The sequence below is a fragment of the Phacochoerus africanus genome, unplaced genomic scaffold (genome assembly GCF_016906955.1).
Source record: "Phacochoerus africanus isolate WHEZ1 unplaced genomic scaffold, ROS_Pafr_v1 Scaffold_5, whole genome shotgun sequence".
Classification (NCBI taxonomy): Eukaryota; Metazoa; Chordata; class Mammalia; order Artiodactyla; family Suidae; genus Phacochoerus; species Phacochoerus africanus.
The window spans coordinates 119,771-146,605 of record NW_025927421.1 but is presented as its reverse complement, the minus strand read 5'-3'; the positions used below and the strand labels follow the sequence as shown (position 1 = coordinate 146,605).

The 26,835-nt window shown below is 45.2% G+C and overlaps 1 protein-coding gene across 1 annotated transcript; it reads right to left on the bottom strand.

The window, feature by feature from the left end:
- Positions 1–10,700: 10,700 nt before the first annotated feature.
- Positions 10,701–16,132, bottom strand: LOC125119312 (interleukin-36 gamma-like). Its single transcript, XM_047766153.1, is given in 6 exon segments — positions 10,701–11,353; positions 11,355–11,488; positions 13,637–13,779; positions 14,421–14,528; positions 14,853–15,060; positions 16,085–16,132. Coding segments are annotated over 5 exon segments (594 nt in total). The 5' UTR covers positions 14,956–15,060; positions 16,085–16,132; the 3' UTR covers positions 10,701–11,247.
- Positions 16,133–26,835: the final 10,703 nt, after the last annotated feature.

Sequence of the window (26,835 nt, the reverse complement as noted above, 5' to 3'; positions counted from 1 at the left end):
AAACTTCTCCCTTTGTGAGAACAGAACTCTATAGGAATACAACTTAGAAATACAGCCTCTTTTCTCTCTTAAGCTAGCCAGGACTGGGTCTATCTTGGGATTTAATTTCTTGGCCCAAACATATCTATCCTTCACTACTCGGGTCAATGTCTAATAGTCACCTCAGCCCCATAAATCCTTCCCAAGTCTGATGGCATAGTCCCTGCTCTTCAATTTGACCGTTATTCACTTGCTGCCAAGTAGTTACATGGAACTGTCATTGTTCTGTACACCCTTAATATGCAAAGTGTGGTCCATGGAGCAGCAGCATCTTCTAGCTGTTTGTCAGAAACACAGAATCTCTAGCTGTTTGTCAGAAACACAGACTTTCAGAATCAGGATCTGAAATAAAGGAGCGACAAAACCACTGTATGTTCTATGCTGATATAGAACACACCCATGCCAGTACTCTAGTTAGATCAGCACAAAAATAAAGAAGTCAGGATTCAGGGGCTTCCTGGCCCTGTCTGATGGAAAAGAGACAAGAAACCAGACTCACTCTCAAATTTTCTAGGTCTCTGGGACCTATGGGAAGTAGGTTGTCTTAGCACTGACGAAAGGGAGGGAAGATGAAAATAGTAAAGAAAAGAAGTTATTCCTGGGAGATCTTGTCATGGCTCAGAGGATAACAAATCCAACTAGTATTCATGAGGATGCAGGTTCGATCTTTCAAGTTGTTGTGGCTGTGGCATAGGCCAGTAGCTACAGCTCCAGTTCGACCCCTATCCTGGGAAACTCCATATGCCATGGGTGTGACCCTAAAAAGAAAAAAAAAAGTCATTCCTGGAAGGCTGTGTCATAGACAGACCCTCACAAGTATTTTCACTTGGTATACTTAGTCTGATTGAGCCAGGACCCTCAAACTGTATTTGGTTTAATGTAGGCCAAACACTTTCATCAGAAGCAAAGAAAAAGCCTCTCCAGAGGAGGGTAGATTCACTCAAATAATTCTCCAAAGAAAAAAGCCATAAGTAATTGAAGATTACCAGGCATACAAGCAAACAAAATCATAACAAGAACAAAAACAGAGAAGAAACAAAATGAAGCAAGATAGCAGAAACATACCTACACAGACATCAGATTTTGTAATTACTATACACAGAGTTCAAAACAACTGTTCTATGTTTAACAACTGTTCTGTGTTTAACAAACAATTATCTAGAAGAGCAACCTATGAAAATTGGCAAGTTTGGAAGACCCATACAACATCTCTAGAACCATAAAATGCAATAAACAAAAGAAGCCAATATTTGTATTTGGTGACAGACAGCACATAGCAGAAGAATTAAAGAGTGATGTCAGAAGAGTGGTGGTTTAGGAATTTCTGACGCTTGTCCCCTCCCAGAAACATCAATTTGAACAACTACCTTCACGAGAGCTCAGGATTCCCAGAGAAGGATTATAGTTCTTGGGTGGAGCACAGAAATGAAAGAAGATGCACTGAAGAAGGTAGGAAGGACACGTTCACATTACTCCCATCACCCTCTGCCACGGAGACCTCCAACCTATGGGAGAAGGAGGTGGAATAAGGACCTGACTTCACAGCAGGTTCTACCATAAGCACCCCCGGCACTGGACCAGCTCTTGCAGCCCCAGGTTATTAGCCTACCACAGCACCAGTCCAGTTACCCTGGCCCCAGCTCCTGGTGGGCGTGTGCAAATCCAGGCTACCAGGCCACCTCAGCACCAGGCAGGCTCCCATGAGCCCAGGCTCCAGGTAGGCTCTTTGCCCTCCATGGCACCAGGTTGACTCCCATGGCCCCAGGTTCCCAGCCTGCCTCCAGCACAGGAATGACTTCCACAGACCTAAAATCCAGATGAGCTTTCATGGAAGCAGGCTCCTGGCCTGTCTCAGTGCTGGGCTGGTGCTACTGGCTCCAGGCTTTAGACAAGGTACCCTGATGAAGGCATGCTCCCGTGGACACAGGCACCCAGCCCAGCCCAACACTGAGCTGCTCTACAGCCCCAGCTCCCAGACTGACTCTCATGGCAACCTCCAGGCTGGCCCCCATGGACCCAACATCCAGGCTGGCCCATGAACCCTGTAACTATAGGCTACAGGATGAATCCCACGCTCCAGATGTCAGGATCATCTAAGTGCTAGGGTGGCCCAGGTGGCCCCAGATTCCCAGCCAACTCCCATGAACCCAGGCTCTAAGTCTATCACAGCAGCATGCCAGCCCCTCTGGACACAAACGCTAGGCCCACCCCAGTGGTTCCTAGGACCCAATTGGCCTGCACAGACCCAGTATCCAGGCCCACCCACAGACTCAGATGCCAGGCCAGCTGCAGTGAACTCAGACACAAGACTGGCCCCTATGAATCCAAGCACCAGGTCTGGCCACCTGCTGACCCAGGCACAAGACCTGCCTGTCAAAGGGCTCCAGCAGCGAGTCCTCCCATGGATACCACTAGATGCTCCACTCAAATTCTCTGGACAGTTCTGGGCTCTCCCTTCCAAAGCCAGACTATAAAGACTGGAAGAGGCAACTACCTCCTTAAATGCAGAGACACCAAAAAAGGCCACAGGACCACAAATAATCAAGAAAACATGACTCCACAAAAGGAAACTAATAAAACTCCAATGACTGACACTAAAGAAATGGAGACAGGGAGTTCCTGTCATGACTCAGGGGGTTAAGAACCCTCCCCCCGATATATTGTCTATGAGGATGAGGTTTTGATTCATGGCCTCGCTCCGTGGGTTAAAAATCCATCATTGCCACAAGATGTGATATAAGCCACAGATGCGGCTCAGATCCAGAGTTGCCATGGCTGTGGCATAGGTGGTCAACTGTGGCTCTGATTTGACCCCTATCCCAGGAACTTCCATATGCCATAGGTGCAGCCATAAAAATAAAAAGAAAGAAAGAAGGAAGGAAGGAAAGAAAGAAAGGGAGATAAATGGACTGACAAATAATTCTGGAATAATCCTCTAAAGAAATTCAATGAGCTACAAGAGCACACAGATAATAAAATGAAATTAGAAAAATATTGCATCATAAAATGAGTCCAAAAAAAACCCAAACATAAACCATTAAATAAAAACCAACAGAAATCCCAGAGTTGAAGGACTCTTCAATTTTTCAGTGACTAAGCCGAAAAATTCCATAGACAGCTATGAAACAGAAACAGACTCATAGACTTAGAGAACAGCTTTGTGGTTACCAAGGGGGAGGGAGGGAGGAGGAGGAGTGGATTGAGAGTTCAAGATTAGTAGAGGCAAACTATTATATATCCAATGGATAAAAAGTGAGATCTTATTGTATAGCACAGGGAACTAACTATATTCAGTATAAACTGTAATGGAAAAGATAAGTAAATAAATAAAGAAAGAAAGAATAAATATCTGAATCACTTTATCGTACACCAGAAACTAACATAACATTGTAAATTAATTAAATAAATACCCTCTATACCTACTCAATATTTATTTTATTTTATTTTATTTTATTTTTTTGTCTTTTTTTTTTTTTTTTTTTTTTTGCCTTTTCTAGGGCCGCTCCCATGGCATATGGAGGTTCCCGGGCCAGGGGTCTTATCGGAGCTGTAGCTGCTGGCCTAAACCAGAGCAACAGCAACTCAGGATCTGAGCCAAGTCTGCAACCTACACCACAGCTCATGGCAATGCAGGATCCTTCACCCACTGAGCAAGGCCAGGGATGGAACCCACAACCTCATGGTTCCCAGTCAGATTTGTTAACCACCGAGCCATGGCGGCAACTCCAATATTTATTTTTTAAACATAGAAAGTAGGTCCTGAAGAGATTTCCTGAATTTTCTGGAAATCATAAGAATAATATAACAACATTTATCATTTATTGCTTATTGTAAATTCATTCCTTCATTAAATTCTCATAACCATTTCTTTAAAGCCATATGTAACAATAATTTAAAAACCATGCATAAAACAAAACAAAAAAGCTAAAACATCAATTATTTAAAAGATAGAAATAAATCACGCATAAGTTTAAAAAAATAAATAAATTCAGGCATATAGGAAAGCCAGTAATTCTTTCATCTAAATTTTACAAAAAGTAAAGTCATTTATGAAAGCTTTAAGTAAAAATATACAGATACTGAAATCCTAAAACATAGATCCATGCGGAATGACAAACATTTTGTTCCTTTCCAGAGGCCAGGGGCTTAATCTAGACAGCCTCAGGGAGAGGTCCTGTTGCAGGAGAAAGGAGACACCAAGACTCTGCACCAAGGCTTTTTACCAGGAAGCAGAGTTTATGCGCACCGGCACTGGCTCAGCGGATTAATATCCAGAGGCTGAGCCCTGAACACAGTGGAGCGTCACCTTGTATACTCCATTAGTTTTCCTGCTGCATCTAAATTTTTTTGCCCTCCTTATCAGGTATACTATAAATTTTGAGCAGACATCTATATGCGTCTCCACTCATGGATATAGGTTATGTTACATTATTGCAGAACTGCGCATGCCTACACAGATGCTGGATTAGCACCTTGCCTTCGCTTTGATCTGTCACGGCCTTGCCCACTCCCCACTGCAGTCCTGCAGGGAGGGGTGGTACAGCCTCCCAGTGAGGAAAAAGAGGGGCCACTTCCCCATCCTATGGCGTCCTCCAGCCCATTGGCAAAATTAAGCACCACAACTTGCTTGACAGAAAGAATACCCGACAAAGGAAAATTATTTTAAATTCAAATGTTGTGTTAAAGACAACCGATGATGTCCTTGAAACCCTCTTTTTTTTTTTTTTTTTTTGTCTTTTTGCTATTTCTTTGGGCCACTTCTGCGGCATACGGAAGTTCCCAGGCTAGGGGTCCAATTGGAGCTGCAGCCACCGGCCTACGCCAGAGCCACAGCAACGCGGGATCCGAGCCGCGTCTGCAACCTACACCACAGCTAACGGCAACGCCGGATCGTTAACCCAGTGAGCAAGAGCAGGGACCGAACCCGCAACCTCATGGTTAACGGATTCGTTAACCACTGCGCCACGACAGGAACTCCGAAACCCTCATTTTTTAAAAGACCGTGAACACCGTCTTGAGTTTTCCACCTAGAAGAATAAAATTTGTCACCAGTCCTCTTATCTCTGACTTTTCCACTTTCCAAAACAAAATTTTCTCCTCCATGTAGCCAGCTTTCTCCAGGTCTCACCAGCTGTGGGAAGGGGTTCATACCGACCAGGATGACTCATTTGTCTGAGCCTTCTTACACAAAGCTGTGGGAGTGGTTCACCCCTGAAATGCTGAGGAGAGCTTTGGTTCCTCTTTACCCCCTCATCCCCTGCCCCAGCAGAGGGCAAGTGATTTTTCCCCTTTAGCTTGAGGAATTTGGTTACTAACCCGCTTGACAGAGGGAGATTTCGGAGGGTGAGGAGAAAAGCCTGTAACACAGAACCTTGCCTCCTGATGCTGAATGTTACTCTGCTAAGTATTATTTTGCCCGCTCTAGACACAGCTCAGCCAAGAGGGAACTGTGTGTTGTGATTTGTAATAAGAAACATACATTTAGCCTTGGTCCCCATTTCTGGCACAGAGCTCCTGGGACCCTTGGAATTTCTTTGGTAGGGAGAGCAATAAGTGTCTTTTGTATGTTAAAGAGGTACCTTGGTGGGTTTCCAGGAAGTCTCACCATTCCCTTAGAGAGTTGGAACTTTAATTGCCACCCAGCCCTGACCTCCGGGGAGAGGGGAGGGGCTGGAGGTTGAATCAGTTGCCAATGGCCAACGATTTAATCTCTCCTAGCTGTGTCATGAAAACAGTATAAAAACCCAAAATTATGGGGTTTGGAGAACTTTTAGATTGGTCAACAGGTTCAAATTTGGGGAGAGCGGTGCCCTCGGGGAGCACAGGAGCATGATCCTCTGTCTCTGTTCCTTGTCACATGCACCTCTTCCATCTCTGGCCCTAGTCTAAACCTTGTAAGTTGGAATTGACCGGGACTGTTTTAACGTACTAGGTCTAAAGTTCACCCAAACACCTGAGTGTTTCATTTACACCCCCAGGTGGTTCCAGGACTGCTTCAAGTTTGAGAAACGGAAGCACAACACAGTTCAGCACTTCTGTCATTGCATAATGATGATGGGAGCCCAGAGGGCTCCGCCTGGGATGGGTCATCTGCTGACATCCTGCTGCATGAGGACAGCCCCAGAGATGGGAATGAGGTGGTTCAGGTTTGCTATCATGCTCTGTATAATTGTTGCTGATTTCTCAGTGTTTCATAATATCCCAACTCCAAGAGACAGAAATTGAAAGATCCAAAATCAAGAGTATCATTATTTCCAATGCCAAAATTAATGTCAGTACCACCCTCAGCAAGTCACATCAACTCCATGTACCTCCCTTTCCTCATCCATAGTATGAAAAGCCTGAAGAATATAATGTCATTAAGAATTATCCAATTCCTGGGAGGAAAACAAGGCAAAAAGATTACTGATGTCATTCTTTTTAATTGAAGTATGGTTGGTTTACCATGTTTCAGGTATACAACAAAGCAATTTGGTTTTTTGGTTTTTTTTTGGGGGGGTGTCTTTTTTTTTTTTTTTTTTGCTTTTTAGGGCCACACCTGTGGTGTATGGAGTTTCCCAGGCTAGGGGTCGAATCAGTGCTGTAGCCACTGGTCTATGCCGCAGCCACAGCAATGCCAGATCTGAGCTGTGTTTGCAACCTACACCCCAGCTCATGGGCAACATCGGATCCTTAACCCATTGAGCGAGGCCAGAGATCAAACCTGTGTCCTCTGGATGCTAATCAGATTTGTTTCCACTGAGCCACAATGGAAACTCCAAAAGCAATTCAGTTTTATGTGTACTTTCTTTTTCAGATTCTTTTTCGTTATAGGTTATTGCAAGATACTGAATGTAGTTCCCTGTGCTATACAGTAGGTCCCTGTTTTTCTATTTTATACATAATAGTGTGTATCTGTTAATCACAAATTCCCAATTTATCCTTCTCCCCCTTTCCCCTTTGGTAATCATAAGTTTGTTTTCTATGTCTGTGAGTCTATTTCTGTTTTGTAAATAAGTTCATTTGTATAATTTCTTAGATTCCACTTATATGTGTTATATGGTATTTGTTTTTCTCTGTCTGACTGACTTCATTTAATAAGATAATCTCTAGGTCCATCTATGTTGGTATAAATGGCATTATTTCATTCGTTTTTATGACTTAGTAGTATCCCCCCTCTCTCTCTCTCTCTCTATATATATATATATATATATACATATATATATATATACACACACACATACACACATATATTCACATATTCTTTTTTCATTTTTAAAAGTTGTATTGAAGAGTAGTTGATTTACAAGATTGTGATAATTTCTGCTGTATAACAAAGTGATTCAGTTACACATGTACACACATCCATTTTCTTTCAGCTTCTTTTCCTACATAGATTATCATAGATTATTGGGTAGTGTTCCCTGTGCTATACAGCAGGTCCCTGATGGCCAATTGTTCTATAGACCTCAGTGTGCATATGCCAACCCCAAACCACCAGTTTATCCCTCCCCTCTCACCTGTCTCCTTTGGTAACCACAGGTTTTTCAAAGTCTGTGAGTCTGTTTCTATTCTGCAAATAAGTTCATTTGTATTCTTTTTTAAAATTTCACATGTAAGTGATATCATATGATGTCTGTCACTGTCTGACAAGCTTTACCTAGTATGATAATTTCTAGGTCTATCCATGTTGCTGCAAATGGCATTATTTCATTTTTATGGCTGAGTAATATTCCATTGTATATATGCACCTTTTTTTTTTTTTTTTTGCTTTTTAGGGCCACACTCAAGACACATGGAAGTTCCCAGGCTAGGGGTCAAATTGGAGCTGTAGCCACCAGCCTACACCACAGCCACAACAATTTGGAATCTGAGCTGTGTCTGCAACCTACACCACACTCACAGCAATGTGGGATCCTTAACCCACTGAGCAAGACCAGGGATTGAACCTGTGTCCTCATGGATACTAGTCAGATTTGTTTCTGCTAAGCCACGACAGGAACTCCTATGCATTACATCTTTATCCATTCATCTGTCAATGTACATTTAGGTTTCTTTCATATCTTGGCAATTGTAGATAGTGCTGCCGTGAACATTGAGGTACATGTATATTTTCAAATTAGAATTTTCATCACTTCTAGGTATATATCCAGGTGTGGGATGGCTGGATCATATGGTAAATCTATTGTTTAGTTTTTTAAGGAATGTCCATACTGTTTTTCATAGTGGTTACCCCATTTGACATTCCCACCAATAGTCTGGGAGGGCTCCCTTTTCCCTATGGATGTGCCTTTGCAATGTCATACTAGAGCATTATCTACAGGCTCACCCAAGGGTCAACTCATTTGCTATGAACACAGTTTTGTTTGACTTACTCTTAACTTGTAGAAGATAAAGAGCATATGATTTTTGTCCATGCAAATGACATTAAATCCCATAGAAAAGATAATGTATGAAGTTTGAACTTCAAGAAATAGAAGTAAAAGCATTTACATAGACAGGTGTGGGAAAACATAAAAAGAACAGCAAAAGACTTTGGAGTTGCCTCAGGAAATAGAAAGTCCTTGGCTCAGAATATGATAGGGGCAGAAGAACACTGCTTTGAACCATAGACATTATGAATTTGATTTGGTAAGAATCTATTTTCTAAAGCCTAAGGGGAAAAAAAATGTCTCACTGACATGAAGAATTAGTAATCACAACCATTGGTCTGAGGGTCCCCATACCCACCTGTTTATGAGTCAGGGAAGAGCATCTTCAGGAAGTAGCTTTGGCCTTCAGCAGTCCTGGTGCCAGAAGATGTGAGCCCCAAAGCAGCTTAAAAGAAAATCATCCTCAACTGTTTTCTCTGTAACTGTAGTGTCAAGGTTCTTAATTATCCCCTGGACCCCAAAGCCCTCTCCCAGTGCATCAAGGCTCTCTGTGGCACCTTGTTGCTGAAGATCCAGAAGAACCAAATCTTTGAATGAATGTTGGCCTGGAGCTCCTGGTACTCAGATGAAAGAGCAGTTGACATAGAAAATTCATGAAAACTGGGCATGCACCAGGAGATCACCTGAAACTAAAGGTGTTGCTACTCACAGGAGCTTTCCATGATTTCATACACTGCCAGATTGGGTGTGATATTTCTCAAATGTGATGGGTAAGCCAAGGGTCCATGGATGTCTGTTCTGTTCTTCAAGCTATGAGATAATTGGGTTTTCATTTTGGTTACTCTCTAAATATGTTATCAGAATCACTTCCGGATCCCCAGAATGACCACTTTACCCCTGAGCCCAGCTACACAACAGCAGGACTTATATTTGAGTTTTGAGTGACCTCTTATGTGGGCCAAGTGACAGTCCAGGGCATCACAGTGCCTGCATGAACAAAGATTTCACAGTAGAGAAAGGAGAAGGGAAAACTGAATCATCACACAGCCTAGTAGGATGGAGTTGCCATATCACCCAGAACCATAATCATGCCACAAGAGAATGTGTCATCAGATCCCAATTGTCAGGTGCAACAATTGACAATGTAACCACGTAAACTGGCAGATGTAACAACCCGACACCATTTATTAGCAGTAAGTGTAGTACTAAATAGCCAGTGACTAATTCTTCTATTTGCTATTCCAGAACTAATTGGTTTAGTGCCTACTTTAATGTTGACTTTTATAAAACTGCATGCTAAAAATATATTTAATTGAAGAAGAAAACTTTTAAGAATCAAGACATAGTGAATTACCATGCAACTAGAGACTCTCATACTAAGTGAGCTAAGTCAGAAAGAGAAAGACAAATACCATATGATATCACTTATACCTGGAACCTAATACATAGCGCAAATGAACTTATCTATAGAACAGAAACGAATTCATGGACGTAGAGAACAGACTTGTGGTTGCCAAGGGGGAGGGGGAGAGAGTGGGGTGGACTGGGAGTTTGGCACCAGTAGATGCAAACTATTGCATTTGGAATAGATAAGCAGTATGATCCTGCTGTGTAGAACAGGGAACTATATCCAATCACTTGTGATGGAACATGATGGAGGATAATGCAAGAAAAAGAATGTGTATATATGTATAACTGGGTCACTTTGCTGCACAGCAGAAATTGACAGAACATTTAAAATCAACTATACTAAAATTTTTTTAACTTGAAAATTGTTTTTAAGAGATACTGCTTTACTGATGGCTTACTAACATGCCTAGTAGAGTATGTGGTCCTATAGTCCAAAAGTTTAAAAAAAACTAAATTACTGGTCCTATTGTGTTGGCTGTATTTAAGCAAACCTAATTTTCTGCATTTGCAGTATCAGAGTGAAAATAAGATATCTACTCTGTACAGAACCAGATCTGAGCTACATCTTTCTACGATTATACCCTCAATCAGTTATTTTATTTCATCAGAATGTATCATCCAAAGCATGGCTGGTGGGAAAGCTAGGCTCTCTGTCCCCAAAAAGGGGTATGTTTACTGCAGTTTTTAAAGGGAGTATATGATGGTGCATATGCCTAAAAGGAAAAGCCTAGAGGAAGCAGAGACAAAGCAAGGCCATGGTATTGCACAAAAAGTCAAAGAGCAATGCCCTTTAACATGCAATATCCCCGACCCCACCCTCTCACCATTGATAAGCCCCAGTGCTCACCCACAGTAGTGTCTTCATTCAATTACTCTTGCTGATTTCAGCTGACTCTGTATTTCCTGTTTAATTTTATGCTAGGCTTTTTTTTTATTGCATAAATACATGGTGTTTATATTTGGCTTTATGTTAACACATTAGAATTAGACAAAAATAATTAAGAATTGTTTTTCTTTACATGGTCCTAACCCTTTAAAGGCTGTATTATACACCTTGCAATATACCAGCAACATATCATGATTATGAGAAATGTAATCCCATAAGGAAAGAAAACAAAACAAAAACAAAGATCAGCTCCACACTAGTCCCAGGATTTGGGGTACAATTCATGAGCTCAGAGGCTTTACAACTACCTCCTGGGGAGAGACCCCTGTTGTTCTGGGGTCCCAACGTGCTTATACAGCTGGCTTGAGGGACAGACAGTTTCAGCTTGCAACAGAGCCTCACATCCCATCCCTCCGACTACTGAGCCCACATTCTGTTCCTTGGTTCCCACGAAGTCATTGCTTCTTCATTCATATATGACAAGAACGGGGCGTGGCCCACTTCTCAGAATCCATGTGAAATGAGATCATACAGATGAAAACACATTGGAAACTAGAAATTTTAAGACAAAGCTGCCGCCACTAGGTGGCGATCAAAAGACCTGAAATCTAAATTGAAGGCCATATTGTACATTTTCCCTCGGTCAGAAGTGTGGATGATGGGCTGGCCTCTCAGAGGAGGCGATGAACCAGCCAGGAAAGGCCACGGACTCAAAGCTGGAGGTCCTGGCGGTCTTGTTGTGATAGAAGAGGAAGGACTTCACGGGCTCGGCCTGATTGTACAGACCCAGTATCTTCTGCTCCTGGAACCGGACAGAAAATGCCAGAAGAAGCAGGGCTGTATGAGTAGTTCCAGGCTACTTGTACACAACCAGTAAACATTGCAAAGTTTGCAACAAATAAATGTTGCATCTATTAAAGCAACAGCTGAGTGGGCTTATTTTCCCAGCCCCCACCCTCAAATCCAGAGGTGGCATGGGAATGACACAACGGGCTGGTTAAAGGACACTTGAATGACGGATTGGAACTCTCACCATACTAGAGGCTGAGGGGACCCCCAAGGAAAAGGAAAGACATGCAAATTTGTAGCAGGAAGCCTAGGACCACTCCACAGCTCATGGCAATGCCTGATCCTTAACCCACTGAGCGAGGCCAGGGATTGAACTGGCATCCTCATGGATACTCATCGGGTTTGTAACATGCTGAGCCACAACAGGAACTCCTTGAATGACTTTTGCTGTAATTACCATAAAATTCAAAGTCTTTCCTACCAGAGCCTGTAGAGTCTACACCATCCAGCTCTCCCTTACACAGCTGAAAACACACGGTTCAGTCCTCATCTTTGACGTCGCAATCCACACTGACTGTGTCAGCAAGTCCCGTTGACTCCACTTACCCTATTTCCAGAATCTGACCATTGTCCTCTGACCCCCGCACCATCCCCTCAGCCCTCAGAACACACCTGGATCGCCCAAAGTCTCCGGGAGGGCTTTCCCCCTGACCTTCACCCTCTGCTTCAGGTGGCAGCCAAAATAATTCTTTGTATTTATTGTTCCTAATTTTTAATTATAGTTGATTTACAATATTCCCTCAATTTCTGCTGTACAGCAAAAAACAATTCTGTTTAAACCTCTGCCCATTCATGTCACTCCTCTATTCCCGACATTCAAACAATTTCCTGTTTCACTCTGATTGAAAGGGAAAGTTCTCACAATGTCTGCAAGGTCCTTCATGACCCGCCTCCTCCCACCTTGCCCATTCCTTCACTAGTCCTTGAACTTGCCCTCCCTGGACAGCCTGCCGGCTAACTCCCTGGTGTTGTCTACTCTGTGTTAAAACCCCGCATTTGTGATAATCCCTGCTGCTTTGCTTATCGTGGCAGCCAGACGCCAACTGTTGCCGGCACTGCCAGTCTCTCTACCCTGCTCTACTCTTCTTTCCCAGGGAGCATAACACCCTTTAACCTCTCATGATTTACCTGTGATGATTACACTTCTTGTGGATCACCTCTCTCCTCCCACTAGAATCCAGGCCACAGGAGGGCAGGGCTCTTTGCCACTCTGTGCACTGACAATTCTCAGATGCCTGTAACAGTGTCAGCAGCCAGTGAGAAAGCACATCTTTGCTGACTTGGATTGGACTGGTTTGAATCAGACTGAATCGCAGTAAACTGAAGTTATAAGAAACAAGTGGTTTACGATAGGCAGTTATACTAAATACATACATACATACATACATACACAAAACCAACCAGAGAACTTGAGCGGTAACACAGCAAAAGTTGAAATTTCAAAAACACAATAGAAGGCTAACTTAGAAGCATTCTCATTGTGGCTCAGTGGGTTAAGGACCTAACATTGTCTCTGTGGGGATGCGGGTTCAATCCCTGGCCTCGCTCAGTGGATTAAGGATCTGGCATTGCTGCAAGCTGTGGTGTAGGTCACAGATGTGGCTGGATCCGGGGTTGCTGTGGTTGTGGCGTAGGCTGCAGCTCCAGCTCCAGTTCAACCACCAGCAGCCTCGGAACTTCTGTGTGCAACAAGTGCAGCTATAAAAAATTTAAAAAAATAAAATAATTGAGCAGACAGTATGGGAATTAAAAGATAATCATGATCTTGGAGACTGAATCAAGATCCTCCCAGATTTCCACATGAAAAAGACAAAAAATATGAAAAACTAGGTGATCTATTGAAGTGAGATCTAGAAATTCCAGTGACTGATGAATAAGAATTCCTAAAGGAGGAAGAAAGCAGAATAAAGGAGAGACTATACTTGAAGAAACAATGGCTGAAAATACCATAGTATTCAAGATGAGGGTCCTCAACTAGTGAGAGGCAGGATTACATCAAAGAAAAGCCAACTGCATGCACATTATTCAAAAGGAGCTAGGAATAAATACGCTTAAGGACAGGAGGATATTACATTTTTGTTTGTTTGTTTTTGTCACTCACCTTCAGCTGCAATGTGGGCTGTCCCCCAATGTCCTGACAATACAGACACCTTTCTGGATTCTCTATTCCAAAGTAAATGGGAGCCCCTTTGCCTTGCTCAAGAGACTCCGGATACTTGCATGGGACAACAGTGATGGTGACTGCTAGATACGAGGGGACAAGGTGTCTGTGTCCTTTGGAAGTCAGGAAAGACTAGGGTTTTCCAGGCAGGGCTGGAGGAGACCTTAAGAATGTAATCCTTACTAACCTAGACCCATAGAGTGGCCATCCCGATATTCATTCATTCATTCATTCATTCATTCATTCATTCATACCATGTGCCAACCACAGCCCTAGGAAATGGAGCAAACACAGTTCAACAGAAAGCAGACCCTACCCCTGAGATTTGCACACATCCCTTTGAACACCTGGGGGTGGGATGCTTCAAACCCAAGCAGCCCCTCTGATCCTTGGAGAGCTCTGTCCATTGGCAAGTTTTGCCTACGATGATGCTGCCTTCCCATGGTACCCACCCAGTTCATCCTCCTAAGACACCAGAAGTCCTCAGAGGCCACCAGCCTCTCCTTTTCCCTAGGTCAGGCCTTCACATTGCTGAAAGCAGCTCTCCTGCCCCCCAGGAGGCCGCCCCACTCCCTCTTCTTTCTGTGCCCTGGGCCAAGACAGCCCTTCCCAGGCGGGTGTGGGATTCCTCCCCCTCCAGGAAGCCGCACTTTCAGGAAAGTCTGGATGCCAGCCTCCCAGCCGCGCTGACCTGAGGGGCAGCCACACCATGACCTCCACCCACCTGGAGCCACACTGCTACTCCGCGGAACGGTCATGAGGGTCTGACCCCGAAGGATCCACACCTGCTGACTCAAGTCGGAGACTTGCCCAGTCTGAGGTTTATCCATGACTGTTGAAACAAAAAAGAATAATGAAGAAACATGGCCAAGGTTGCTGTACCCGATGCTTGAAGAAGGATCAGCTAACCCAGGACTCTCAGGAAGGTGGGGTCAGGGTCTGTACACCAAGACCACCAGCTCTCATGTGACCCATCGGTCCAGCCTTTCTTTCCAGTGAAGCTGTGGGCTCTGGTGAGCAGGGCAAGGGCCATCACAGTCTAAGAGGCTTCCCATAATTACACGGATAAGGCCCAGACACTCGCTTTGATGCTCACTCCGTGCTTGGCCCAAGGCTGGGACTGGAACTGGAGCCATGAGTAAGAAATGGTCCTCACCCTCTGGAATCCTGTGGTCCAGTGGGAGGTGGGCAGCACTGGGTAGTGAGGCCCATACGGAGGAGGGGCAGAGGAGGCTGGGGCGTCTGGAAGAGACAGGCATGAGCGCAGGTGTCCCCGGCCTCCAGACTCCTTCCCAGGATCACCTGTTGCATGGGGTCTTCCACGGTCTCCCCAAGTGCCTACCACAGTGGGGTTGTCTCGGCACCTGCGGGGACAGTGAGAGGTGGTCTGAGCCTCAGGAAATGTTTCCCAGGCCCTCCTGGGACACCAGTTCCTAAGGTCCTGATTCCGGACAGGCAGCTGGGAAGCCTGGCCTGAGGCCCAGGATCTGAGCCATCTCTTGGGACAAAAGTTCAAGGTAGGAGCTCCTGTTGTGGCTCAGCAGGTTAAAAACCCAACTAGTATCCATCAGGATGCTGGTTCAATCGCTGGCCTCGCTCAGTGGACTAAAGATCCAGTGTTGCCTTGAGCCGTGGCCTAGGTTGCAGATGTGGCTCAGATCTGGCATTGCCATGACTGTGGCTGTGGTATAGGCTGGCAGCTGCAGGTCTGATTCGACCGCTAGCCCAGGAACTTCCATATGCAGCCCTAAAAAGAAAAAAAAACAAATTTTTAAATTAGAGTTCCCACAGTGGCACAATGGGATCAGGGGATCAGGGGCACCTAGGGAACACTGGGACAAAGGCTTGATCCCTGACCCAGCGCAGTGGGTTAAGAATCCAGTGAAGCCACAGCTGTCACTCAGGTCGCAGACTGCAGCTCAGATCTAATCCCTGGCCCGGGAGCTCCATATGACTTGGGTGGCCAAAAAATGAAAAACATAAAGCAAAAAACAAAACAAAACAACTTCAGGGCAAACTTAGGAAGGGATACCAAGCAGAATTTCCCTCTACCCAGAGATCCAGCCAGAGACAGTGTCTCCCTAGAGGTTCCAAGACCCGGCCTGACTTTAGACCTTAATGCCCCACTGCCCCTGATGCCTCTGCCGCCTCCTGCCAGCATCCCTCCCCACTGCCCCTGGCCAGGGCTTCCACCTGGCTGCAGGGAGAGACCCGTGGCAGGGAGCTATGCCAGGCTCCCCCAAGAACCCCCCAGTAAGCAGCAGCAAGCCCCACACAGGACCAGACACGGACCCAGCCTGGTGTGGTTCCATCCCTTCACCAAAGCACAGCAAAGAGGGAAGGTGCAAGTGTCAAGAACCTTCCAGCTATCTATTGGCCTGCAAGGACCTTTATCAAAAGGGCAGGGGACTGAAATGCAGCCCCAGCATCTCCCCAGAGCAGTGGCAGGTTCTGACAGGGCCGGGGGCATTTATCTGGAAAGCACAGGGAGGTTCCAGCTTCCTCCGTGGGGCATGACGATCTTATGACATGAGAGAAAGCTGGGTCCTCCTGCCTGCTGATCCCGTGGGGTGCAGATGAAGAAAATGCAGCATCAGCATGAGTCTGACCTGGCAGGGTTCCCTCAGAAATAAGCCCCAAGCAGAGCCCCACCAACGGGGTTAATGACAGACCCTGGGTTTCTCAGGAAGGGTAGACCGACCAAGGGACTTTCCCCAGACCCTGTTCTCTGGCTGAGTCACTCTGGGGCTGGACCAGAAATGCAGGCTCAGAGGGACTCCACCACCTGGGGCCAGGAAGCGTGCCCACTGCAGTCCTACTAAGAGAGTCCTATGAGGGCACAATCAGCTGTGCTCTCAGCCAGGCACCTTGTGGCATGCTGAGCCACCCAACCATTCCACCTCCACCTCAGGCCACCCCTGAATGGAGGGTTAGGCTCCTCCACCCACACTCTTTCTGCCCCTCGGAGATGCACCTCCGGGCTCTTGGGAGTCCCAGGCATTGACCAGCACAGCCTTGAATGAGGTAATCCCAGCCCCTGGAGCCACAAATACAATTGACTCCAGATCCTCTCAAGGGCTAAAGCAGTACGCAGTGATGTCTTCAAAAACTGAGCCCTAGATGCCAACATACCCCTCACTCATCCTCTGCTCTAGTCATGCAGGACACCTGCAGGTTCTCAATAAATGGTAAGCTAGTTTTCTGTATGTTTGTTTTACACACACACACACACACACACACACACACACCATCTGCTGAGGTCAAGCATAAAAACTTTCTGAGACACAAGCTGACTTGACTCAAGTGACTTTTGAAAGAGAGTAGAAGCACTGGCAGCTTCATATTGACCTGCCTAGCGGAGGTGGGGGTGGGAGGTGGGAGGGAAATTTGCAAAGAATACGACAGAAGCGTCTAAGCAAGCACCTCCACGAGCCCCTCTTCCCAACCCTGACAAGTCTCCTAGCTCCACCCCTCATACATTTCACCCCCATCTCCTTTTTGGCCTTAGAGGAAGGTGGTCCTTTTCTGTTGAGGCCTCAATCCCATCACTTTTGGTTTCTAGTTGATCTGTCACTCTTGGAGAGAGAGTGTGGCAGTGAACTCAGACACACTTCTGTTCAAAGCCAGGCTCAGCCACTGTCACCTCTTGAGTCCTCTCTACCCAGCTGAAGGGTCTCTCGGTCATGCATCCATCAAGGTATCCCACTTCTCAGGATGCTGACCACAAAATAGCATCTAAAATGCTCCACCAACGGGTCCCCAAGTTCCTGAGTTCTCTGTTTCCATCAGGATCCCGTCTGGAAAGCAGAACCCACACAAGGAATTGCAAACAAAGGTAACTGAGCACAAGAAACTGGTTACGTAACTGTTAGAAGGCTAAAGAGGGCAAGGGAGGAGCTCCTGTTGTGGCTCAGCAGGTTAAGGACCTGACATAGTGTCTGCGAGGATGTGGGTTCAATCCCGAGCCTCGCTCATTGGGTTAAGGATCTGGCGTTGCCACAAGCTTCGGGATAGGTCGCAGGTGAGGCTCAGATCTGGTGTTTCTGTGGCTGTGGCTGTGGCTGGCAGCTGCAGCTCCAATTCAACCACTAGCCTGGGAATTTCCATATGAAGCAGGTGCATAATTTAAAAAAAAAAAAGATTATGAAGGAGTTGCCGAGGTGTTCCAGATAGCACCAAACGCAAGAGAGAATCACGAGGAAACCAAAGAATCTAGGAAACCTAGGAGCTTAAAGGAGGAACCTCGAAGGACTGATGCTGAGACTTTAGGAGGGGTTCCTCTGCCAAACTGATGCTCAGACCTCTGAAAAGAGAGTGTGGCCTGATGAGGGCATGAGCCACAAAGGTGGAGATGAGGGCTCAGCCCTGGAGCTGCTCAGAGAGCCCAAGGGCCACAGCCAGAGAGCTGTAGTCTCACTGATTCAAGAGCCTTTTGGAGCAGGTTGGTGCCATCACTTGCAAGAAAGTAGTAATCACTTTAAAAAGGCAGAAGTCCCTGTGGCATTTTACACCTGCGGTGTGACCTTAGGAGAAACAGCGTTTCTTTGTCAGTTGGCTTGGTCTGTCCTCCCAGCCCGATTAATGGCAGGACTGATTTTCTCTTTCAGTCCCCAGCAGTTTTGACTCTCAGATTTTGGCCTTTTTTAGAGGGGATAGGCCTGAGGTGGTGGTGGGCGAGGGGGGGCAGCTGACACTAAGATCTACTACTGAGGAGTTCCCAGGTGGCACAGTGGGTTAAGGACCTGGCATTTTCACTGCTGTGGCTCAGATCACTCCTATGACACAGGTTTGATCCCTAGCCTGGGGATTTCCACGTGCCAGAGGTGCCACCAAAAAGAAAAAAAAAATGGCCTACTACTAATAGTTTTGTTATTTTTCAGCTGAGTGGGTACATTATTTATGAAAGAGGGCATATAAAATCGGTAAATTCTGAAGAGGGCTTCTACTTAGTTAACAGTAGTATATCAAGAGTTCCCGTTGTGGCGTGGTAGAAATGAATCCGACTAGCATCCATGATGACGCAGGTTTGATCAGTGGGTTAAGGATCCGGCTTTGCCGTGGACTGTGGTGTAGGTCACAGATGCAGCTCAGATCCCACATTGCTGTGGCTGTGGTGTAGGCTGGCCGCTGTAGCTCCAATTGGACCCCTAGCCTGGGAACATCCATATGCCGAGGGTGCGGCCCTAAAAAGACAAAAAAAAAAAAAAACTGAAAAAAGGTAAATATCCAATAAATAGAAGTAATTAGAGTTCACCCTACTAGTAATTAACGAGATGCAAATCCAAGCTAATGGGATTGCTTCCACCCATCAGGAAGACACAAATTAAAAAGCTAACAACAGGCAATGGTGGGAGGAAACAGATTCACTCATTGTATGGATGCACGTGTGAATTAGCACAGCCTTTTCAGAAAGCAATTTCTCAGAAATCTAAAATGTGGTTATCCTCTGACCCCTCAATTCTACTTGTGATAATCTGTTGTTTCCAATGCTTTTAGCTTCAAAAGCGGGAAAAATCCAATCCCAAAAATCCAAGTGGCTAAAACAATAAAAATACTTAGTTGATCATGGAGCTGGAAGCCCTGGAGTAGTGTAGGATCAGAGGTGCTGATCTGCTCCTTCTGTGACGTCAACAGGGATCAGCATTTTTTCGATTCTCTATGAACCGACATTCACAAACTTAAGGCCAAGTCCCTTCAAGTCGGTAAGATAATTGTCTGTGATGATCAGAACTGCATGCTCAGTCATTTCTATCCTGCGAGAAAAAGAATGTCTCTCCCACATCAAAGTCTTTCAAGACTGTGTGGGTCAACTTGGGAGACAGGCTGTGCCAGTCGGGTCCTAACAAGCAACATATGACACATTCACATTTGGCACTTTGAAGTAAGTGTAATAATGGAGTTATTTACAAAGATGTGGGCAGAGGACAGGGGAAATCCCAAGGCATAGGGCAGAAACCTGGAGTTGCTAACAGTAGCCTATACCCCTGACCACCCATGGGCTTGAAGGGACAAGAGAAGAAAATGGTTACCAGAACCCGGAGAGAGAGAGCTTTGTGGACAGGGGCACTTAATGGGAGTGATGACCTTCATCAGGAAAAAAAAAAATCAGGCTAATTTGCAGTGATGCAGGTGGACCTATAAATGATCATACTAAGTGAAGTAAGTCAGACAAAGACAAATATCATATGATATCACTTATATATGGAATCTAAAAAATGATATAAATAAACTTATTTTCAAAATACAAATAGACTCACAGACATAGAAGAAACCTATGGTTACCAAGGGGGATACACACCACTGAATATAAAACAGACAAACAACAAAGACCAATTTATAGCACAGGGAACTATACTCAATACCTTGTAAGAACCTATAATGGAAAAGATTCTGAAAAGAAATGTATATATATATTTGACTCACTTTGCTCTATACCTGCAACTAAGACAACAATTGTCAATTGACTATACTTTGATTTAAAAAAAAAAAAGTTCAGGTCAGATGGGTGGCCCAGAAGGAAGGAAACAGAAAATAAATACCCTGACCTTACCTCTTCCCACCACCCAGTTTCCTTCCAGGGATCCTTGAGGGGCAGCAGAAGTCATCCAGCATCTTCCAAGCCTTCTGCCCTTGGGTCCACGTTCTTCCTCCAGGGGTGGGAAATCTGTGTTCCCTAACCCAAGCAAAAGATGCAAAAGTTATTAGCTTCTGGGTCATCACAGGTTAGGTCAATACGAATATGGTCATAATTTTCTTTAAGCCATTCCCAGGGTTATTCAAATGAGGTGGGTAGAGCAACAGGCAGGAGTGGGGAGGAAAGAGTTAAGCCGTCCACTGATAACACTCCTTGCTTCTCCATCTACTCACCAGGTATGATTTGGTCATCATGGCTGCCTTCTTCTTCCACCACCCGTTCCACACGTCCCTTACCTTCCACCAGCACCTCGGCCGCATGCTCTTCTTCACCAGGAGGGTGAAGCAGGCCCTCATTTCTCTGGAATCAGAGTCCTGAGTGTTGTATATTGGTGCTGCAGTTTCCCATTGACTAAAACTACTGGGCAAGGGAGTAATAAAACATGTAATAAAGACATGCCCCGGGAAATCCTACGGTTTCCAGACAAATGTCCTGCTTACCCCCACTGAGAAGCAGCAAGCCAGTTTCCCCAGAGTCATCAGGATCAATCACCCCAACCAGTAAGGTAATTCCTTTCTACCTGTTTATTCGGTGAGCCCAAACAGCCATGGGGCAGTCTCAGCTTCCACTTCCTCAAGTCCTGTTTCCCAAGCCCCATGTTTGTTGGAGAGCTAACATCAGACTTTAGGTCTCAAAGATCACACGATCCTTTCTTCCTTCTAAAACTGGAGACCGTCATGGCAGTCCAGCCTCCTTTCATGGCGGCAATATGCCGAAGACGTGGAGATGATACACGCAATTCTAAAGGCAGGACAGAAAGTATTTGAACCTAGAGAACGTTTGCTTTAAAACAGAAATAACTCACAGACGTTGAAAACAAACTTATGATTACCAAAGGGGAATGGAGAAGGGATAAATCAGGAGTGTGGGATTAACAGATACACACTATTATATATAAAATGGATAGACAATAGGACATATACTGTATGATACAGGGAACTATATTCAATATCTTGTAATATCTTTTTTTTTGTTTTATTTGTTTGTTTGTTTGTTTTTACTTTTTAGGGCCAAACCTTGGGCATGGGGAAGTTCTTTGGCTAGGGGTTGAATTGGAGCTGCAGTTGCTAGCTTACACCGCAGCTCAAGGCAAGGCCATATCCTTAACCCAATGAGTGAGTCCAGGGATCGAACCCACATCCTCATAGATATTAGTCAGGTTCGTAACTCACTGAGCTGCAACGGGAACTCCATCTTGTAATAACTTTTAATGAAAAATAATCTGAGATAGATATATATATATATATATATAACTGGATCCTTGTGCTATGCACTAGAAAGAAAACATTGTAAACCAGCTATGTGTCGGGTTTTTAAAAAATGTTTTCTAAAAGAAGTCAGAGAATTTCCCGTTGTGGTTCAGTGGAAACCAGCCCAACTAGTGCCTATGAGGATGCAGTTTCTACCCCTGGCCTTCGCTCAGGGGGTTAAGGATCCGGTGTTGCTCTGAGCTGTGGTGTAGGTCACAGATGTGGCTTGAATCCCATGTTGTTGTGGCTGCGGTGTAGAACTGGCAGCTGCAGCTCTGATTTGGCCCCTAGCCTGGGAACTTCCATATGCTGCAGGTTGCGGCCCTAAAAAGCAAAAAAAAAAAAAAAAAAAAAAGTCGGAAGTTATAACATTTCTACCAAATCAGCCACTCTCATGAAATATGGCTCATTGAGCTTAAAAATGCATTTTAAAATGACTTTCACCTATTTCTCTTTTGTTTAATTAATAAAGCAGTTTCAGGTGTATAAGAAAATGCAGCAGAAAGTATAGGGATTCTCACATCCCCTACCCCTTACCACCCCTGCAACACATGCACACATACACAGCCTGACAAGTTTCCCTATTATTAAGATCTTGCATTAGCAGCATATTTGTTATAATTGATGAACCAGTATGACATATCTAACCATGTGTAATATTGATACACAATCACTAACTAAAGCAAATAGTTTACATTATGCGTTACTCTTGTGCCACACAGTTCTGAGTTTTGACAAAGGCATAATGTTATATAGCTTCCGTTACAACATCATAAATGATCATTTCGGAGTTCCTGTCATGGCTCAGTGGTTAACGAACCCGACTAGCAACCATGAAGATGCGGGTTTGATCCCTGGCCTCTCTCAGTGGCATTGCCATGAACTGTGGTGTAGGTCACAGATGTGGCTCGGATCCCAAGTCGCTGTGGCTGTGGGGTAGGGCGGTGCCTGCAGCTCCAATTTACCCCTAGCCTGGGAATTTCCATGTGCTGCGGGTGAGGCCCTAAAAAGAAAAAAAGACAAAAAAAAATAAAAAAATAAATGATCATTTCACTGCCCCCCAAAATCCTCTGGACTCCCCCTATCCATCCCTTTTCCTTCCCCTAACCCCAGACACCCCTGAACTTATCAGTTTTTTGGCTTTTTTTTTTTTTTTTTTTTAGGGCCGCACCCTCAGCATATGGAAGTTCCCAGGGGCAGCATCATGAAGGGGCAACCACTTACCCAGCCTGTGTGGAAGGACCAGACCCTGAGAGACAGGGCAAAGCAGAACATTTTGGGGTGATGCTTTTTGACATCCTCATTTTGCAACCCCCCAAACCCCAAAGCATTCCATTCCCAGCTTTTTAGAGAGAATTACCTCATAATGTGTGCAACTGACATGCTCATCTCATGGCTTGGCTCTGCCCCCCACCCCATTCTCTGACCTGGGGCACCCAGGTCTCAGTTTATCACCTGGGTTCCCAGTGTGGTTGGTTAATGGTCTGTTGCCTCGACCCTGGCTGATTCAGGCTGTTCTGCCTCATTTTGGTCAGATTTTTCCAGAATACACAGATGCTTTGGCCACTGTCCTCTCTAAAACTTTCAATGACTCCCTACCGCCTGGACCATAAAATTCAAACTCTAGCACAAGTTGGGGCCTAGCAATGGGTAGCACTTACACGCAAGAAAGACACACACCAGGGAGAATACAATCCAAGGGGTATTTACAAAGCTGCAGGCAGGTCCCGAAAAAGCCACAAAAGATGGTGAGGCTGCTAACAGCTGGAATCCACTGAGACCTCCAGAGAAGGGGCATGGGGCCCTGGGGTGACCCGGTACACGGAGAACCAGAGCTGAGACCTGTAGCCACTGACAGTCAGCCCAGGAAGGGGGCAGGTGGGGGCGGTGGTTATGTCTTCACCAAACTCTTCCCTTCCCTCTGATCGCTCATTGCCTGAGCCCAACTGGGAGATGGAGGACAAGAGACAACTGAAGCGGCCCATAAGGTCAGTGTCACCCGGCTGGAGCGGGTAGAGAGGTGGGGCCCCCCCACCTGAGGCTCAGGGGTACCACTGACCACCATCATTCATGATCCAGGCCATGATTGCCTACCCACCTCAAGGTGCTCCCTGAAGCAGGCTGCCCCCTCACTACGGTCAAGAAGTCCCTCTGAAACAGCCCCAATCACACCACCCCCTTGAGTAAAACGCTCTGCGCCGCTGTCTACCCAGCAAGTCCAGGCTCTTGAGTGAGAAGGGAAGACCTATAAACTGACTTGGGGCACCGCCTCAGTCACTTTAGCTTTGTGAATGCAAAGGTTTGGTTCATCACCAACTCCTTAAAGAGCATCCTCAGCCCTTACCCCCTCCTGGGTGCTGCTATAGAGTGGGTCTGGCTGTTGGGGAACCCAGAGACCATCCCACGGTCCCCCTAAAACACCCTCAGGGCTTTCAGGGGCCCTGGCTGAGCTACTGTCAGAGCAGTGTCTTCTCAGACCAGCAGAAGGCGCCATGACCCCGAACCACGAAGGCACCTACCTCTGGAGGCCACACTCCATGGGCAGGGCTGCTGAAGCTCTGAGCTCTCTGGGGTCTACTGCATGTGGGCAGCAGGCAGTCAACGTCTTCCACTCGGGTGGGTGTTTCAGTATCTGCAAAACAGCTCAAAAGACATGGCTCGGAATATGATCTATAGTCCCTGAGGAGGACGAAATGTCCTTGCTTTGCTGAACAGCTAAACTGTTATTATTTTGTCATGCTTGACGGTTTTCCTTTCCTTCTGCATTTTCTCACTTCTCTGATTAAGTTTATTCTTTGACTGAAGTTTTTTTTACAGAAAAAAGGCAGACAGAAAACATGGGTCTATTCTTGGGAGGCCTCATAGGGTCCTGCTCCATCACATTATTGCAAAGCACCTTTTTTTACTGGATTGGGGGGTGACGGGGAGCAGGGTCCACCAGGCAGATGTTGAACTGGTGATCCCTGATTGGCTGGGTTACGGTTCCGTTTCTGGGAGCGCTGAGAACTGTAACTAAGTTAAATCTCAGTTTGGTGATGGGGGCTTAATCTAAGCGACTCCACGTGGGGCCTGCTATCTTGGGGGATTTTGCGTGTGTGTGCCTGGTTTCTCTATTTCTTTTTTGATTCCAGCTCTATTGAGATGTAACTGACATAGAGCACTGCATAAGGCATGCAAGTATAATGATTTGACTGACATATGTTATAAAATGTTTATCACATATAAGTTTCATGAACATCCATCATCTCATGCAGAAACACTAAAGAAATAGAAAAAAAAAACCTTTCTCCTTGTGATAAAGGCTCAGGATTTACTCTCTTAACAACTTTCATGTGTAACATCCTGCTGTCCTGTTTTTTAATAAACATAATAAGAATGACCTCAAATTCAGATTCAAGTTCCAAATAATTCTCTTGCTTAGTTTAAGTGGCTTGTTTTGCAAGGAAAGTTACCACAGGCAGCAGGAGCAGGAAGCAAGCCTAATGGGTACCTTGTAAGACAAATGGAACTTCTTTTAGTTTCTACAAATGCTAAACAAGAAAGAGTGTTTGTGTGTGTGTGTGTGTGTGTGTGTGTGTGTGTGTGTGTGTGTGTGTGTGTTTCTTTTTAGAGCCATACCCCTGTCATATGGAAATTCCCATGCTAAGGGTTGAATTGGAGCTGCAGGTGCTGGCCTACACCACGGCCACAGCAATGCGGGATCCGAGGAGATTCTGCGACCTACATCACTGCTCTTGGCAACACTGGATCCTTAACCCACTGAAGGGGGCCATGTAACGGTGCAGGACCCTGTGAGCTCTTCCCAGAGTGGATCCCACTCCCGTCCTCCGCCTGCCTTTTTAGCTATAGGAAACCTTCATCAAGGAAACAATTTAAAGAAGGGAGAAAATACAGAGAAAAATGAAATCAGTCAAGCAAGACAGAATGATAGTGTAGCCATTCAGCAAAGTCAAGAAACTTTAGTTAGTTCTTCTTCAAAGACTATGGAGAATATTCTGAGCCCTGTCCTTGCAGCTGTTTAGCAGGTGCTGAAGCCCCACCAAGGTGGAAGAAGTCAGCTGTGTGCTGCCCATCAGCACGCGGACCCCAGACCATCTGGAACCAGAAGGTTGATGACGCTGAGTCCCAGTGACCTCACCACCCACCAATCAGGAAAATGTCCATGAGCTAAACACTCCCCAATCATCAAACACTATAAGACTCCTCAGTACCCCCTCCAAGGGATGGGCACGGTCCTTGAGGCACCAGCCTGCTTTGTCCCCTCTTTGCCTGGCAATGAATGCTACTTTTTCTGTTTCCTCCAACTCTGTCTCTGTGTTTATATTTGGCACGGGTGCACAGAGGCAGCTGAGATTTAAGCAACAGCCAGGGATCAAACCCACATCCTCAAAAACACTATGTTGTGTTCTTAACATGCTGAGCCACAGTGGGAACTCTGAAACAGTATAATTTTTTCAAGTTTTTTTTGATGTTTTTATTTTTTATTAATTTTTATTTTTTCCATTAGTGTTGGTTTACAGTGTTCTGTCAGTTTTCTACTGTACAGCAAAGTGACCCAGTCTTACACACACACACACACACATATATATATTATTTTCTCATATTATCCTCTATCATGTTCCATCACAAGTGACTGGATATAGTTCCCTGTGCTATACAGCAGGATCTCATTGCTTATCCACTCCAAATTCAATAGTTTGCTTCTACGAACCCCAGACTCCTAGTCCATCTCCCTCCCAACCCCTTGGCAACCACAAGTCTGTTCTCCAAGTTCATGAGTTTCTTTTCTGTGGAAAGGTTCGTTTGCATCATATATTATGTTCCAGATAGAAGTGATCTCATATTGTATTTGTCTGAAACAGTATATTTTATAAGCTTAGTTACAGCAGTGTCAGACGGAGCCCAGGAGGAGCTGGTCATAAAAGGATTCAATTGACTCTGAAGAGAAAATGTTAAAAGCAAAATGCTTCCCCCAATGCAGCACCATTCCCTTAACCAGCCCATGGGAAAGCTCTTGGCACTATTTGAGACGAACAGAGCAAAAAGAAAAGGTTCCACTTTCAAACAACTACAATAGATTGTTCAGGTACAGTTTTCATTGCAGACTGATAAAAATATGAAAGGAATTGTTCGTAGTTAGAACAATAGTTGGGATCCAAGAAGAGAAATTCTAAGAACCTGACACAGTGCCTGTG